Source organism: Castor canadensis, chromosome 6 (assembly GCF_047511655.1).
Source record: "Castor canadensis chromosome 6, mCasCan1.hap1v2, whole genome shotgun sequence".
NCBI lineage: Eukaryota > Metazoa > Chordata > Mammalia > Rodentia > Castoridae > Castor > Castor canadensis.
Genome location: NC_133391.1, coordinates 126614688 through 126633473, shown reverse-complemented (window position 1 = coordinate 126633473; position 18786 = coordinate 126614688). Strand labels below are relative to the sequence as shown.

General features: G+C 38.7%; 1 protein-coding gene across 6 annotated transcripts in view; it reads left to right on the top strand.

The window, feature by feature from the left end:
* The first annotated feature begins 394 nt into the window (after positions 1 to 394).
* The window catches only part of Kif2a (kinesin family member 2A), a 67696-nt gene continuing 49304 nt past the window's right edge, over positions 395 to 18786 (top strand). For 3 of the 6 annotated variants that reach the window (XM_074077431.1, XM_074077430.1, XM_074077426.1), the window contains exon 1: positions 930 to 1274. In XM_074077431.1, coding sequence (XP_073933532.1) covers positions 1211 to 1274 — 64 coding nt within the window. In that variant the 5' untranslated portion in view covers positions 930 to 1210. Of the gene's footprint in view, positions 522 to 928; positions 1275 to 1397; positions 1431 to 18786 lie in introns of those variants that run through there. The other 3 variants (XM_074077429.1, XM_074077427.1, XM_074077428.1) reach the window with 3 other exon arrangements.

The window sequence follows — 18786 nt, the reverse complement described above, 5'->3', positions numbered from 1 at the left end:
GGGATTTAAGAGGCTTTGTTCTTTGATCTGTTCAAGTTACAACGTTCAACAGTTTTTTTTTTTTTTTAATCAGAGGCAGATTAACAATGACTAGAGAAAATTGGTCATGAAATGTGCTCAACACAAGAAGTCACAGGACGGGGGCTGGCAAGAGTGCCTGCCTACCAAGAGTGAGGCCCTGAGTTCAAACCCCAGTGCTGCCAAAAAAAAAAAAAAAATTCACAGGACTGGAGTTTTAAGCACGGCATTGCCCAGTTTCCGAGGTCCCTGTCCACATGGCCTTGCTAGTGCAATCAGACCAGTCAAGTGACCGCAGATAAGGCACATTCCTTTTCAATCGTACATCTCTGCCCTCGGTCCCTCAGTCAGTCGCTGCTCTGAACACTGCAGGTTCTTTCTGGGTGGCGAGGAGCCATGAGGTAAAGTCACAGAGAACTGGGTCTTCGCTCCAACTGAAGGTGTTCGTCACCCCAGTGGCGACTCATCCCCTCCCTCCGAAACTAGATGGGAAACCAAATCAGGTATGCCTCGCTTGGGAAAGTGACTTGGCCCAGCCACCTCTAAGTGGCAAACGGGGCGCCACCGACCAGCAGGATTAACGGCAGGTTCCTAAATTCGTTCCTAAGCCCCACGCGGGGACTCGCAACGCCCAGAAACCACGCGACCCGGCAGTACCAAAAATCCACACTAGTCCCAGCGAAAAGAGGCAGCGCACCGCTTCCCGCGTCTTTTAGGCCGCGCGCGGAAATCAAACGCCACGCGGGCTCGTTGGGGGCCTGGCCGCCAAACCGCGGCGGAGCTGGGCGGGGCCGTCTGGAGGCGGCGGCGAGGGCGAGCTGGTAAGACGCCGGCGGCGTGATCTGCGCAGGCGCGCGTCACCCCGCCCCCCCCCCCCCCCCCGCCCCAGCGTCGGCTCCCGGGCGGGTGGCGCGGGCCCTCCCACTCTGCCCAGCGCCTCCTCACGGCCCCGGCCGTCGCTTCACCCCGACGCCCCGGCGTGCACATCCTCCCACCCGCCTGCAGGCCCCGGGCCTCCGCCTGCTTTCCCGGCTTTGGCTCCTCGCGGCCCCACTTTCAATTCACGCTGTCTCCCGGGCCGGCGCGGCCGCGGGCAACCGCTCCCCATCCTGCACCTACCCCGCCCCCTCCCCGCCTTTTCCGCCCTCCAATCCCCCTCTCTCGGCCCGCTGCCGCTGCTCCAGATGAGGTGATGGCAACGGCCAACTTCGGCAAGATCCAGATCGGGATTTACGTGGAGATCAAGCGCAGCGATGGTGAGCCGCGCGTCGCTGACCCAGCCCGCCCGCCCAGGCCCGTGTCGGGCTGTGAGCCGAGTGGATGCGGGCGCCGGCCGCCTCAATGATTGCTCCGCGGGCTGTGGGGGCGGGAAGGCGGCGGCCGCGGCGCTTTTGTGTGTGGCGAGTGTGCGGGTGAGGCCGGCGTGGGGTCCGCCTGGGTGCCGCTGCAGTGCGGGGGGCCGGGCTGCGGGCGAGGCCAGGAGGGGAGGGGGCCCGGGTGTCGCGGCCGCGCCTCAGGGGCCTGGGCTGGGCGCCGCGGAGGGTCTCGGGCGGGGCCCCTCTGTCCTCCCGGGGACGCCTGCTCGGGGACGCCTGCTCGGCCGGAGCGGCTTCGTTAGAGACGACCCTGCTTCGCGCTCCGGGCCGCTGCGTGTTACCGGTCGGGTCCCTGGAGGGTGGGGGTGGGGAGCGTGCAGACCAGTGATTTCAGTATTTAGAGGACCGACCTCCCCGCCGAGGCCGACGCGGAGCGCCAACCCCGTTGCTTTACGCCGCTGTCTGGTTGTCAGGCCTCCCTTCCTTGGGAGAAAGCAGCGCTCAGCCATGAGTCGGGGTGGGGGAGCTTCGGGCTCCCAGGTGATGGCACCGAAGGGGATGGAGGGGTCCGCGCGAGGCACTGCTAGAGGGTGGGGGTGGCGGCCGGATGTTGATGTCCACACATTGGGGAGAGCTAGCTGGGAAAGTGTAAGGCAGGTGAAGACACAGGCTCAGGGTTTTTGGGTTTTGGTGTTTTTTTTTTTTTTTTTTAAAGCCTATAGGCTTCTGTATGTTTCTGTAGGTTCCTCTTAGGGAATATGTGTATGTCATTAGCTTGGGGTGCGGAATGAGGTAGACCAGGTTTGGAAATCATTTATATTGTGAAGGAGGTGATGCATAGAAGGAGATAAGTAAAATTATTTTCCTTCAATCGAATATTGAATGAACTAGACATGTGTAATACGTTACAGGCTCCATCTCTCTTATGCCCATTCTTTTTTTATATGACTCATTGATTATCCTTTAGTTAGTAATAACATGGCTATCACATCCACACCCTCTTGGTTTCTATCATGTTTGACCAAGTTGTGTGAACTGATTGACATATGTGAATTTCCATGTTACCTGTGATATATCAAAAGACCCTATAGATGCATTTTCCTTTATTGTATTTGAGCCAGTTTGTGGTAACAATTAAAAACATCATTATCCTTTATGTGAAAAGATAAATTATACCACTTAGAGCTTTTGAAAGTTACCGGTAATACTAGTAGAAAAGGGATAGTTCCTTTACTTTTTATTTTAAATGTTTCATCCTCAGATTTCTAGATTATTCTCATGAAAGAGTGTCGTTAATGCCATTTTATCTTTAGGTGAATATGGATTCCCTGGATACCAGTGAAAATTAGGTTTTCATATTATTTTTAAGACAGGTTGCAATACACTGTAAATTCTTTACACTCTTAAAAGCCTTTATGATTACAGATGTTAACTGAAATCTTGTAAAAATAGCATATGACATTCAAGAGGTTTCTATATTTTAATTTTTTCTAAGCTAACATCTTTTATTTAAATGTTTTGTACTTGAAGCAATTTTGGTTTGTTGGTGGTTCTAGAATACAGGCTTCTAAAGTTCTTTCATCCTTTACCTTCAGTCCATACCAGAAATTTCCAGACATACAAGAACTTTGTGTTCTTAACATAAAAGTTTGAGTAAACCTAAAACCTCATTTCAAAAACAGTTTTTCTTAAGAAATAATGGACGTCATTACAGTGCATATTGTTCTAATCTATAGCTATACATAATTAGTGCCTTGGATGTGAAAGGGAGCTGGTGGAAGGCAAAAGTAGAATTTGCATTGGATGGTAGTCTTCTACAGTTGAAACCGATGTCTTAGGGGATTCCTTCCCTCCACTTTCCTTTATTCACTTTGAAGAAGCTGTTTTGCTTCCTCCCACTTCTATAACAGATCTGTATTGAATAAAATTCTAAGTGGTTATTGTAACAAAAACTTTGTAGTTGGATGACCAGTAATGTAATTTCTGAGATGTGAAGTCACAGGAGTAAAGAAAAGCCACCTCAGACTGCCGGTAACTGGTGACTTGATATTTTTTCTGCATGCGTGCTAATGATGATCCTTGTCTCTATTTCAGACCATGCTTTTCCCATCAGTAATGCACATATATTGATTAAAAAAACATGTTCCAAAGGCAAAAGAGTAAGCCAGAACAGGCCTTATCTTTCAAGACCCTGCAAAAATATTAATCCCTTCTCACTGGTCATTGATAACATGACTAGTAGGTTTTAAATTCCTAAGTCATCCTGTGTCATCAGTGAGATAGCATATTTCCTTAAGTATTTATATTCAGATCCATAACTCTTAATAAGATATATTTGAACTGCACTGGGGAGATGTGATGTAGAAAATACAGTGGAGGGATGTCAGGATACCCACACCTACTTCAACCACAGCCTGCATTTTATAGGATTAAAATACTTAACTAATAGGCTCTTAAATACCCTGAATTCATCTGTGTATCCATTCTCCACCTTGTGCCTACCATAGTTGAGTGAATTATTTATTACTAGATTTTTTGTTTTCAAACATTTTAGTTAGCCATTCAGGCAAAATCTTACCAGGAAGTGACACTCTTCTATGAATGATCATTCTGTGCTGCACCTCTCTACTGTGGATCCCTTTCTTAGAGTCGATTGAAATGGAGTGGTCTGTTGAAGCCAATCTGTTTTTTCTCATAATTTAAGGTTAGAAGTCACAGGAGTTTCACTTGTACTCCCAGATTGTTGCCAGTCTTAGGAGATAACCTAGATATAAAATTGGATTAGCTTTTGGAAATGGATACTTACATATTTTCTTGCATATGTCTTGTTATTGCCTTCTGATTCAGGTCCATTTTAGAACCCAGTGATTCTTAAGAACTACAATCTTAGAATTGTGTATCTAGATAGCCTTTATTGGGAGACTTTTGAAAAGCTTCACTGTTAAAAATACTTCTTATCAGTTCCACCATAGCTGTGTCTATCTTTTAAGGACTGAGATAGGGATGAGAACTGTTGAATATTTGAAAGCTGCAGGTAAAATGACATTGGTCTTTGGGGTCTTTTAATCACATTGATATATGTGACCTGAAGGTAACCTTAAAATGTTTCAACCGGAAAAAAAAATCCTTGGACATGATCTAGTTCTCTCTCTCTCTCTCTTTTTTTTTTTTTTGAAATATGAAAATGAGTTCCAAGTCATCATAAGAATTTATCACTTTGTCACTGGCGACCAGGAACCTTCCTTGCATAGCATAGAAATCTTATCTATCAAGAACTTTGACCGTAAAGGAGGAATTCTTTTACTTTGGAACCATCTGCAACCTGATCAGAGATATAGGGAATTGCTTCTCACTCATGGAAAACACACTAGGGAACCATAATAGAGTCACATAGTAATGATCACTGATACAGTATAGTTACTCAAATGTCATGGGTCCCAAAATTATGGGAGGAAAATATTCTTGTTTCTTAATTAAACATTGGTGAAGAAAAATGTCTTAATTAAAGCATCTGAAAACCAAGAGAAATCGAAGGACCTATCAGAAATGTTGGAGTTAAGGCAGGCAATCTTTGTAAAAGATTTTAAGTGGCTTGATTTTTTTTTTTAACATGCTTTGCCACATGGGCTTCTGAGGAATAGTCTGAATTTAGGAAATAAAAATGAACCACATAGCAATACAGTTTTTCTTTACAGTTTTGTGACTGATGTAAGGGTAGGACAGAATGGAGATACTGCAGATTAATGATTTCCTTCGCATGGTGACCAGGATGAAAATGGTTTTGTATTATGTGTTTGTTAGGCATGGTTTTCCAGGTGCTTCCAAACATCATATAATTGGATCCTCACAGAAATGTTATGAAGTAGATATGGTAGAAAGGTAGTGGGTGCATCATTTCACAGGTGCAGAATCTGAGGTTGGATTACTTGCCAAGATCACATGGTTCATAAAGAACAAGAGTCTGGGCCAAAGCCTAAATCCATTCACTCTTAGCTGTCTATTTAAGTGCCAGCAAATATTTGCTGTTGATGGTATAAAGTGGCATACTTTGTGTATATTAATTTTCTTTTTGATACACACAAGCTCCTGTAATAAAATTCTTTCCAATATTACCAAAGAAGCTCAGAAAACTATTAATTTATAACTTAATAAGTTATTTATTTGCTTAATTTTAAAAATTGCTTAAATTTGCCAAATTGGTGAAATCAAATTAAATTCTTATGTTTTATCAACCTTTCAGCCAAGATTCAGCAATCACTCACTTGTTGCTTCCAGCAGTACCATAGAAAGCCAGGAATTAATATTCATTGTCTAGCCACTTGCTACTTATGACAGATTTCTAGGGAAAGGCTGTGTGTCAACTTTTTCTGTTTTCATAATTTTTTAAAATATGTTAGAGAAAGCAGTGAAGAGCCATTTAAGCCTGTGTCAGTATAAGTAGGGAAAGGGATGTGTGTATGTTTATAATCCAGAACAGGTTGGGAGACCGAGACCCATTCTTTTTAGTTGCAAGTATACTTGTCATCATCAGTATATTAATCTTTTACAAAGCTTAATTCTTAGGTTCGGCTAGCTACCCACTTTAATTTTATTACCTCTGTTATATAACATAAAATAATGTTTCAAGGTATCTGTTTTGAAATAATCATTCTTAAAGAATAGATGTAATTTTAAGTCCTGAATAAAACCAACTTTTACTCTTTTTGTCCACTTGTGGAGCAAATATAGGCCAGGGTCCTACCATCATATACCAGTTCTTTTAGCTAAACTAACACTAATAGTATACAATATAATAAATATAATATACAATATAACATAGATAGTATTATAATAATAATATAACAAAGGTCTTATCTTTAAATATGAAATCTTAAATGCTCCAAAAAGGGCCTGATGTGATGCCACAAGTAGAAAATTCTACATCTGACCTCGTGACTATTTGCAGTCAAAATGCAGGCACTAAAGCTACTGCATAAAGCCATGTATGTAATATGTATACAAAACAAATTTCATGTTTAAGCTTGGGTCCTAACCTCAAAATATGTCATTATGCATAAACAAATACTCAAAAATAAAATCTGAAACATTTCTGATTCTAAGCATTTCAGATGAGGCATACTTCTTGAGTAGTGCATAAGTGAAAATAGATATTAGAATTTCACCATATTAAACATTTAAGTGTTTAATTACACATAGTTGTTGTGGTGTATAGGTAATACAGAGAGAGCTAAGTAAGTTTTAAGTTCATGGGCATTGGGATCTTGTATTACACAAAATTGTATTCACAACACAAAAGGAAATGAGGCATTATCTAATTGTTAGTTAACCCTGTTTACTTTTTGTTGCCATCTTCCAAGAGTAAAACGAAGGAGCCAAGTGTCTTTTCTAAAAGTTGCATTTCCAAGTTGTGGTGTAGTTCAGTGGTAAGAGCACTTGTCTAGCATATGCAAGTCCCTGGGTTTCATTCCCTAGTACTATTGGGGAATTCCCAGTGGTAGAAAGAAAAACAAACAAACAACTAAAGTCATATAGTAGACCCTAGGTGTCTGTGGATGTATGGATGCAAGGAGACTTGTTGAGGAAAACCCGCAGTGCATAGAGCTCAGTACTATGCTGTGGATGCTGAGTTCGTTTGTCTCACAACACTACTCAGTTTCCTCTAAAGTGCCTTTCAGCATATCTGAAATTTTTACTTTATCATTTAAATTGAGCACATTAAATTCTACCTTGATTTGGGAACACCATTTGCTTTTTAGGAGACATATTTTTTCAAAATTAAGGGCAGAGAAACACTCAGCAGATAACATGATTTAAATACAACTGATGATGATGTGGGACTGACTGAGAGCTTCTCACCAACTGAACTGCATTGTGTGTGTGTGTGTGTGTGTGTGTGTGTGTGTGTGTGTGTGTGTGTGTGTGTGAATTTAAACTTTGTTCTTATTTTTATTTTTTGAATGCTTGGTAAAAATGCATGTAATAAATCCATGAATAAGGTAGGCTTACTATACTCCAAAATATGACTTTGCCTTAGACCTTTCTCGTTTTTTGTTACTACCTATTTTTATTCACTATAATGAAGCTTGCAGTTCAGACACCAGGATGTGGGATATTTTGGAATATAGACCTTAATTGATAATGGCATATCAAAGTAATGTCTCATCGTCTTGTTTTCTTATTACAGATTTCATTAAGTAAACTTTTATTCATAGCCTACTGTATCAGGCATTCTGATAGCTGTTAGAGATAGAAAATAAAAGAATAAAGCAAAAATAGTTCCTTCCCTCGCAAAGCAAGAAATAAATAATTCATATATAGGGTGATTAGTACTGGTTGAGTACTAATCTTCCATTCCATGTGTATATTACCATTTACCTTTTTGGAGTTAGACTTGAAGTTATTCTTCTAAATGGAAAATGTATGTTACATATGCTGTCCCTCTCACCTCCTCTAACCATTTACCATATCTTTTATCCATCATGGTGTGCTTTCCTGGAAGAACCCATAATCAGCTCAGAATTCTTCTTAATATAGTGCTATCAGTCCTGATAGCCTCTGTCACTCAGATGAAATTGGCCTTATTTGTCATTATTGACCTATTTTCTAATCTCTTAATATCCATTTGAGTTATAACTTGGTATCTTTCTGTTTTGATATCAAAAGGAGTAAAGTTTCTTCAGTTTTAAGTTTCAGGCAGACCAGCCCTAACAATAGGTTTCTGGATTGGGATGCTTATCAATGCAGAGACCAAGGAAGCTGAATATAAAAACAGGTAGAGCTGCTCAACCAGGTACTGGTACTTGTGTGTAGTTTGGGAATAACTTCCCTAGCATGGCCAAGGGACTCATGAGAATGAAGTGTGTCCCTGGGCTATGTTTTATTTACTTTCAAAGATTTTTTTTTTCTCTATATGTTAAATGGCTTTGCATTTATTTTAGACAGATCTCACCTAGGGTAATATATCTTAAAGGAAAGACAGGACTAGGAGGAGGTTATGTATAAAATTTGCTGAATGTGCTAAGAATGATCCTTTTGATCATAATTCTTGGCCAGCAACTATCTACTCAGCCTCACCCATATAGCTTCTATCCTCCACACTGCTATTTGACTTCTGTTTCTTATAAAGTCAATCCAGTTGTTACTCTTGATACCCGAAGAGATTTAACATGTGTGTTCTTGATAGGGTAGTTGCTTTGTTAAATGTATAATATATAGTATTTTGTTTGATTTTCATGACAACCTTATAAGATACACATTATCTTCTCTGTTTTACAGAAGAGAAGCTTAACCTCACACAGATTCCTATGTGAGCCAGGATTATGATTTTTTTGAGTAGCATCTCCTAATGGAATGAACTGACAAGGCCTAAGTGTAAAGTGGAAGAAAGATTATCCATAGATTGATTGCCTTAGGGGAAGGGGCTGCACTTGGCTATGGCACAACATGGGAGAAGTTTCTGAGCTGCAAACAGAGGATGGTCAGGTAAAGGGCATTTAAAACAGGCAGGTGGGAGTGTGACAGATAAGGAAGATAGGACAGGGGTAATCTGGGACACCTTCTTAAAGACTTGGAAACAAAGGTAAGAATCTTGGAATCATTTTCTAGGACACTTGGAAACTACTATGGGACTTAATCTCCTAAAAGCAGTAATAGGAGTTAGCTATGATTAGTGATAGATTAAGAGGGAGAGTAGTACTGAAAACAGAGCTGGCCTGGATAAGATTGCATCAGTCTAGGAGGATGAACAGTGCTTAAGGAACAGATAAAATGCAAAACACACTGCAAAAAGAATTGGTGTTATGGCAATACATCACTTATGCTGAATAAAGGACAATTGGAAAGGAATGGATTACATGTTTGGGAAGTCTGAGTGTAGGTTATAAAGTCTCTTCAATTTTGTTTAATCAAGCTAATCCTATTCCTGAATAGTGTAGAGGTCTGTAGAGCCTGTGTACTATATAATATCAAAGACACCACCCAACTCAAGTTGCTTATTTGCCACTTAAAAGTAAGTGAGTTTAAGTTATAGGGCACTTCCAATAAATGTGTACACGCAGCAAGGATTTACTTAAGCTATAACTAACTGTTTTGTCTTAAGACTAAGCCAAGACTGTCTTAGAATTCCTGAAACAGAATGAGAAGGAAACACAGTATTTAAGTAATCTGGCTTCAGCTCTATAAAGTATGAAGTATTTTGAAATGGGACAGGGAGCTGAGTGTGTAGTTCAATGGTAGGGCACCAGCTGAGCATGCATCAGGTCCTGGTTTCAGTTCCCAGCCCTGGATTCGATTCCGCCTTCCCTTTTCTTCCCCAAAAGTGGCTGTCTTTACTTTTTTCATTGCTCTTATTTTTGACCTCTTTTTTTTCTGTCCTGCCCTTTTTTGTCTTCAAGATTCTGAGTGCCATTTCAGTGTTTAGAATCTCTTAACTGCTATTTGCAATTTAGGAAGGAAAAGGAAATAGAGAAGGGATGAATAGGTAGAGCACAAAGGATTTGGGGGCAGTAGAATTCTGTGTGATACTATAATGATGGATACATGTCATTATATATACATTTGCCAAAACCCATAGAAGGGTCATCACTGGGTGATGATGATGTACATGCTGCAGGATGCTGATAGTAAGGGAGGTGGTAGGGATATGGGAAATCTCTGTATATGCCACTTAATTTTGATATGAACTTAAAAAGGAAGGATGGTATCTGCAAAGTAGGCATTGTAAGTGTAAGCCACTCTTGAAACAATGGACCAGTTAATGATAAAAACTTTAATGTTTTAATGCAATTAAGGTAAATTTTGCTCTCTGTTATTGTCATGTGTAATCTTTTGACCAATTCAAAAGATTTTGGGTATGCTGAAAAGAATAATTTTTAAATGAGCTGTGTAATGCAGTGAAAAGGATTCAGATAATGTTTGGCAACCTTAACCCAATTTCTTTACTTTACTTTATCCTATGGATGTAATGAATTTATAGTTCAAATGCTATGACAAATTTCCAAGCAGTGTGTCTAGAACCATCATCCTTGATATCAGCTAAGGTCTCATTTAAACAAGATTACCTATTCTAGTTGAAGATTAGGGAATTCCTTTTGTAAGATATGCATATGAAATCTGTTTAATGTCATGAGAAGTGAGTTGGTTGTGCAAACAAGCATGAAACTTGTGGAGTATTTTTGTTTCATTTTGCTTTATTTTTGTGACTTTTTTGTTTTTGCTATAGATTTTTGGTAGTAGTGTTAATTTTTGGTAGTAGTGTTAAGCCTGTAATTTACTATGGACCACTAAACAGAAGTAGATATAATGATTTACCTACAATATTTTTAGGAAATGAGATCAAGGTAGAGGTCCTAATTAGTGAGGTAAGCCTTGGAATTTAACCAGAGATGGCTCTTTGATGAAATACTGTTATTGGTCAAAACCTGCTTGGACTGTTACAATAAGGAAATTGACTTGTTCAAGGTCATCATAAATTAAATAGCAAATGTGAGCTTTAATACATGGGTTGGTTGTTTGCTTCCAAAGTTCTGCACTCTGATTCCTTTTTGAGTTCTTTGTGTGCTATGACTGTTCAGGCTTTGGAAGTCAGATCATTAATTATATGATGCTTTCTAGGGTATAGTTTGCCTTCAGGTGTTTTTTAGTTAATCCTACTAGTATTTGCTGGATGACCATTATGTGTCCATTCATCTGATGCCTAAAAGCTATTAAATAGCTGTTTCTCTAGTGTAAGTATTATGTAAATGTGTAGTTTCTTTTGAAATAGAAATTCTAGGGCTGAGTATATAGCTCAGTTTATAGAGCAATTGCCTAATATGTATCCAGTATGAGGTTCCATCCCCAGTACTTCAAGAAACCAAAAAATAAAAATTCTAGTTTTCTCCAGTCTCTTTGCCATTGCCTAAGTTTAGGCCCTTCTGCTAACAAGACTTTGGAAAGTGTAGACAGGAAGATAGCTACCATGCGAAAGGATGCTTCTTACTAGATGAACAGGGTATTATCAGGAAAATATGTTAGATTACAGTAGCAACTTGGTAAGAGTCTGTTTGTATAAAGAGTTTGGGAGCCTGTTCAGCTTTAGTGATCTTTATTTTTATAAACCTCTTTGAAATTATGTATGGGGTTGTGTTTTTACTTATTTTTTCAATGATAGCTGATACTGAGCATTGATTGTAACATAACCCTAAATACAGAGGTGTTTTCTTTATGTGTTCTTTAGGTGGCACCTTTATTGAAAGTGACACATTGCTTTTAACTTAACATACTCTTGGTTTCTATTAAGAGCCATTATTTAATTAAAAGTAAGTAGAACTTCTTGTTTTCCTTCTGCCCTTCAGCCCTTTCTTTCCTAATCTCTGCAGGTGCTTCTTTCTCCATTACCTTAGTAGTGTTGATGTACCTTAGCTCTTGGTCTTAACCCTGAAGTACTTTTCACATAGTATTCTCTTTGTGGGTAAACTAAATTCTTCTTTCAGCCTAGAGTGGCTGCAGACATACACTGTACATCTCATGGATTACTATCTCCACTTGAATGTCTCGTAAACACCTCAAATTTAGTGTGGCCAAAATTGAACCCATCCCCAAATCACTTCAGTATCATTCATTCACACTGTTGCCCAACTCTGAAACCTAGGTGTGTTTCTTGACGCTTTGTGCTGTGTTAACCTTAAATGCTGCCATGAGGTTCTGTTAATTTAACTACTCAAGTACCTTTTCATACACCTTTCCATCCCTACTACTTTAAGTTTGGCCAGGTTAGTATTATGTCTTCTTTGCGCTGTTGCAATAATTTCCTCATAGTTCTCTCTACTTTTGGTTAATAACTGTTTTCTCAGTAACTGTGAGCAATCTGACCTGCCTTTCCAGAATAATTTTTGCCGCTTATTTGAGGCACACTATACTCCAGACATACTGAACTTTCTTGGCATAATTCACTTCTTTCTAATCAGGCTAACAGCTTTTTTTTTTTTTTTTTGGCCTTTGTCAAACCATTCCATCCTTCTTTGAATCTTAGACTAGGATGAATTCCCTGTGAGCTCCCTCTATTCTATCAAAATGCTCATGAGATTGTATTAACTGTTTATAGCCTGGTCAGACTCAAGTTCCACTGCATAACAGAGGGCTTCTAGACAGTTTTTATATATTATGTATTTGCTGAACCAGTGATTAAATGAACTAACAGTGCTACTCTTTTTCTACTCTGTTCAAGTTTTGACATTCTAAAAACAAAAAATTTGATGTGTGTTATTCATCTCCAGACATGAAGACTATAACATGACAAAGTGGGTGTCATTGCTCTTAATGTACACTTAAAATTTTCTTCTAAAATTTAATAAAGTCACATAGATAGAAGTTAAGTTCCAAAAAGAATATATATGTATTGAAAAATCTGTATTTTGTGCTTCGCCTGTCCTCCCATCCAGCCATCAATTTCTCCTTTCAAGAGACTGGCAGTATTATCAACTTCTTATTTATTAACACAGAGCTCTTTTATTTTCAAAAAAATGTGTAATTGTGTGTGTGTGTGTGTGTGTGTGTGTGTGTGTGTGTGTGTGTAAATACACACCTCCCTACAGATAGTATGTATATACTGATTCTTAGTTTTTATTTTCACTTAATAAGAATATCTTGGAGAACCTTTGAGCAGTTAAATAATAGTCTCACTATTTCTCGTGGCTGCATTTTATTAGTGACTAAATATACCAAAATTTATATTTTGTATAAATGTATATAAAATATATTTTGTATATATGTAATTAATGCATAATACATGTGTCATGTCATACATAAGTATTTCAGTGGAATTTGCCTATTTGTCTTCCATAGAGTATGAATTTAACTTCTCATCTGCAAGAATACGTTTCCTCATACCCTTATCTACACAGTAATACATGCTTTTAAGATTTGCTAGCTTTGATTATGACATTCACTGTACCATTGTATAATGTTTTTTTTCTAAAGTTAACTGACCCATAAGAGATAACGTGCCTAATTTTAAAAATGTTTATGAGACCTAAACATACAATGGAAAACATTTAAGTTCTCGTGTTTTAAGTTAAAATTTATCTATGATAGCTATTGTACAAAAATAAAACATTCATTATGCCTTGACTATAAGAAAAAAGTGTGAAAAAGAATAAAACAGAAATACAAAACACAATGGAAGGCCACTCCAATAAACTACAAGCGGAAGACAGAATCTCAGAATTTGAAGATAAAATGAAAATTAAAGGGAAAACTGAAGAGCTATTAGTCAAACAACTCAAGACCTGTGAAAGGAATATGCAAGAACTTACCAACTCCATCAAAAGACCAAACCTGAGATTCATGGCCATTGAAGAAGAAGAGGTCCCAACAAAAGGGATTCGTAATATATTCAACAAAATAATGACAGAAAATTTCTCAAACCTAGAGAAAGCTATGCCCATTCAAGTACAGGAAGCCTCCAGGACACCAAACAGACTTGACCAAAATAGAACTACCCCACAACATAATATCATTAAACCAACAAGCACAAAGAATAGGGAAGAAATATTGAAGACTGTAAGAGAGAAAAAACAAATAACATACAAAGGTAAACCCATCAAAATCACAACAGATTTCTCAACGGAAAACTTAAAAGTTAGAAGGGCATGGAATGATGTATTCCAGGCACTGAATGAAAACAACTTTAACCCTAGGATACTCTACCCAGCAAAACTATCATTCAAAATAGAGCAATAAAAGTCTTCCACGATAAACAGAAACTAAAACAAAATATGACCACCAAGCCACCACTACAAAAGATTCTTCAAGGAATTCTGCACACAGAAAATGAAAGCAAATAAAACTATGAGAGGACAGGCAACACCAACCCACAGGAGAAGAAAAAGGAATCAGAGAGTAACATTAATTTAGCTGTACACAATTAAACTCTTAAACAACAAAAACAACTAAATGACAGGAATCACCACATACCTATCAATATTAACACTGAATGTTAACAGACTTAACTCCCCCATCAAAAGACACCATCTGGCAAGCTGGATTAAAAAGGAAGATCCAACAATCTGTTGTTTACAGGAGACCCATCTCTTTGAAACAAGCACTGGCTTAGGGTGAAAGGCTGGAAGATTTACCAAGCAAATGGCCCCCAAAAACAGGTAGGAATAGCAATACTTATCTTGGACAAAGTAGACTTCAAACTTACACTGATCAAACAAGATAAAGAAGGACACTCCATACTAATACAAGGGGAAATACACCAAGAGGAAATAACAGTTATCAACCTATTTGCACCCAACGTCAGTGTACCCGGTTTCATCAGACATGCTGTGAAGGACCTAAAAGCATATATAAACTCCAACACAGTGGTAGTGAAAGATTTTGATACCCCCCTATCACCAATAGATAGGTCATCCAAACAAAAATAAATTCTGGAACTAGATCACACCATAGATCAAATGGACCTAGCTGATGTCTACAGAATATTTCATCCAGCTTTGCACATTCTTCTCAGCAGCCCATGGAACTTTCTCCAAAATTGATATGTTTGGGTGCAAAACAAGCCTAAGCAAATATAAGAAAATAGAAATAATCCCATGCATTCTATGTGATCACAGTGCATTAAAAGTAGAACTCAACAACAGAAACAACAATAGAAAACATGCAAACAATTGGAAGCTGCTTAATGACCAGTGGGTCATTGATAAAATAAAAGGAAATTAAAAGGTTTCTGGAAGTTAATGAAAGTGAAAACACGACCTACCAGAACCTATGGGACTCAGGAAAGGCAGTCCTAAGAGGAAAGTTTATAGCCATGAGTGCATATGTTAAAAGGACAGAAATATCTCAAACCAGTGACCTAATGCTACATCTCAAACTCCTAGAAAAACAAGAACAAGCAAATCCCAAAACAAATAAGGAGAGAAATAATAAAAATAAGGACTGAAATTAATGAAATAGAAACCAAAAAACCATACACAGAATCAATGAAACAAAAAGCTGGTTCTTAGAAAAAATAAACAAGATTGACAGACCCCTGGCAAACCTGACTAAAATGAGGAGAGAGAATACCCAAATCAGTAAAATCAGAAATGTGAAAGGGGAGACAACAACAAACACCCTGGAAATCCAGGGAGTCATCAGAGACTATTTTGAGAACCTATATTCCAATAAATTTGAAAATTTTGACCAAATGGACAAATTTCTAGATACTTATGAGCATCCAAAATTAAACCAAGAGGATATTAATCACCTGAATAGATCTATAACAGAAAATGAAATTAAAGCAGCAATCAAGAGTCTCTCAAAAAAGAAAAGTCCAGGACCTGATGGATTCTCAGCTGAATTCTATCAGACTTTTAAAGAAGAACTAATACTAACTTTCCTTAAACTTTTCCACGAAATAGAAAGGGAAGGAATACTGCCTAACTCATTTTATAAAGCCAGTGTTACACTCATCCCCAAACCAGACAAAGATACCTCCAAAAAGGAGAACTATGGGCCACTCTCCTTAATGAACATCAATGCAAAAATCCTCAACAAGATAATGGCAAACTGAATCCAACAACGTATCAGAAAGATCATTCACCACAACTAAGTCGGCCTCATCCCTGTGATGCAGGGGAGGTTCAACATACACAAATCTATAAATGTAATACAGCACATTAATAGAAGCAAAGACCAAAAACCACTTGATCATCTCAATAGATTCAGAAAAAGCCTTTGATAAGATACAACACCACTTCTTAATAAAAGCTCTACAAAAACTATGATAGAAGGAATGTATCTCACATTGTAAAGGCTATATATGACAAACCTATAGCCACCATCATACTTAATGGAGAAAAACTGAAACCATTTCCCCTAAAATCAGGAACAAGACAAGGGTGCCCCCTCTCCCCACTCCTGTTCAACATAGTCCTGGAATTCCTAGCCAGAGCAATTAGGTAGGAAGGAATAAAAGGAATACAAATAAGTAAAGAAACTGTCAAAATATCCCTATTTGCAGATGACATGATCCTATATCTTAAAGACCCAAAAACTCCTAGATACCATAAACAGCTACAGCAAGGTGGCAGGATATAGAATCAACTTAAAAAAATCATTAGCTTTTCTATACATCAACAACGAACAAACTGAGGAGTATACAAAAACAATTCCATTTACAATAGCCTCAAAAAAAATCAAATAACTAGAAGTAAACTTAACAAAGGATGTGAATGATCTTTACAGGGAGAACTACAAACTCCTGAAGAAAGAGATTGTGGAAGACTACAGAAGGTGGAAAGATCTCCAGTGCTCATGGATTGGTAGAATAAACATAGTAAAAATGGCCATACTACCAAAAGCAATCTACATGTTTAATTCAATTCCCATCAAAATCCCAATGACATTCATCACAGAGATTGAAAAATCTACCCTAAAGTTCATTTGGAAACCCAAGAGACCACGAATAGCCAAAGGAATAGTCAGCAAAAAGAGCAATGCTGGAGGTATCACAATACCTGACTTCAAACTATATTACAAAGCAATAGCAGTAAAAACAGCATGGTACTGGCACAAAAACAGATATGAAGACCAGTGGAACACAATAGAGGACCTGGATATGAATCCACGCAGCTTTGCCCACTTTATTTTTGACAAAGGCGCCAAAGACGTACGATGGAGAAAAGACAGCCTCTTCAACAAGTGTTGCTGGGAAAAGTGGTTATCTGCCTGCAAAAAACTGAAACTAGATCCATGTTTATCACCCTGTATTAGTATCAGACCCAAAACTCTGAAGTTAGTACAGGAAAGAGCAGGGAATACTCTGGAACAAATAGGTATAGGCAAGGACTTCCTCAATAGAACCCCGGAGCTCGGCAGCTAAGAGAAAGGATGGACAAATGGGAGTACATAAAATTAAAAGGTTTCTGCACATTAAAAGAAATGGTCTCTAAGCTGAAGAGACCACCCACAGAATGGGAGAAAACATTTGCCAGCTATGCATCAGACAAAGGACTGATAACCAGAATATACAGGGAGCTCAAAAAACTAAATTCTCCCAAAGTCAATGAACCAATAAAGAAATGGGCAACTGAACTAAACAGAACTTTTTCAAAAGAAGGAATTGAAATGGCAAAAAAAACCCATGAAAAAATGCTCACCATTTCTGGCCATAAAGGAAATGCAAATCAAAACCACACCTCAATCCCTGTTAGAATAGGTATCATCAAAAACAGGTGTTGGTGAGGATGTGGGGAAAAAGGAACCCTCGTACACTCTTGGTGAGAACGCAAGCTAGTGCAACCACTCTGGAAAACAATATGGAAGTGTCTTAAAAAACTAAACATAGATCTGCCGTATGATCCAGCAATCCCATCATGGGGATATACCCAAAGGAATACATCTCAGGTTACTCCAGAGGCACCTGCACACCCATGTTTATTGCAGCGCTATCCACAATAGCCAAACTATGGAAATAGCCAAGATGCCCCACTACTGACAAATGGATTAAGAAAATATGGTACTTATACACAATGGAATTTTACTCAGCCATGAAAAAGAGTGAAATCTTATCATTAGCAAGTAAATGGATGGAATCCACAGGAATACAACTCAGGTTACTCCAGAGGCACCTGCACACCCATGTTTATTGCAGCGCTATTCACAATAGCCAAATTATGGAAATAGCTAAGTTGCCCCACTACTGACAAATGGATTAAGAAAATATGGTACTTATACACAATGGAATTTTACTCAGCCATGAAAAAGAGTGAAATCTTATCATTAGCAAGTAAATGGATGGAACTGGAGAACATCATTCTGAACGAGGTTAGACAGGCTCAGAAGAACAAAAATCGTATGTTCTCCCTCATATGTGGACTTTAGATCTAGGGCAAAGGCAGTAATGTTGTTGGACTTGGGTCACATGCTAAAGGGAGAGCACATACGGGAGGTCTGGGGATAGATAGGAAACCCAAAACTTGAAAGTGTTTGATGTCCCCACTGCAGAGGAGCTAATACAGTAACCTTTAAAGCGACAGAAGTCAACATGGGAAGGTGGCCAGGAAGTGGTAAAGAGGTCAGGTAGAGATGCATCAGTTCGGGTTGTAATACACTTGTGCATGGAAGCAATGCTAGGAATCTCTCTGTATAGCTATCCTTATCTCAACTAGCAAAAACGCTTTGTCTTATTATTGCTTATGTCTTCTCTTCAACAAAATTGGAGAAAAGTGCAGAACAGGTTCTGCCTGGAAGTGAGGGAGGGGGTGAGGGGCAGGCAGGAGAAATGACCCAAACAATGTATGCCCATACGAATATATGAAAAAAGAAGGTGATTTTTTAATTAAAAATTTTTTTAAACAGTAAGCATTATAGTTTTAACCTAATAAACTTGCAACCTGGGCACGGGGGAGAAATGACCCAAACAATGTATGCACATAGGAATATATAAATAAAGAAAAAAAGGGAAAAAGTGATTTTTTAGTTA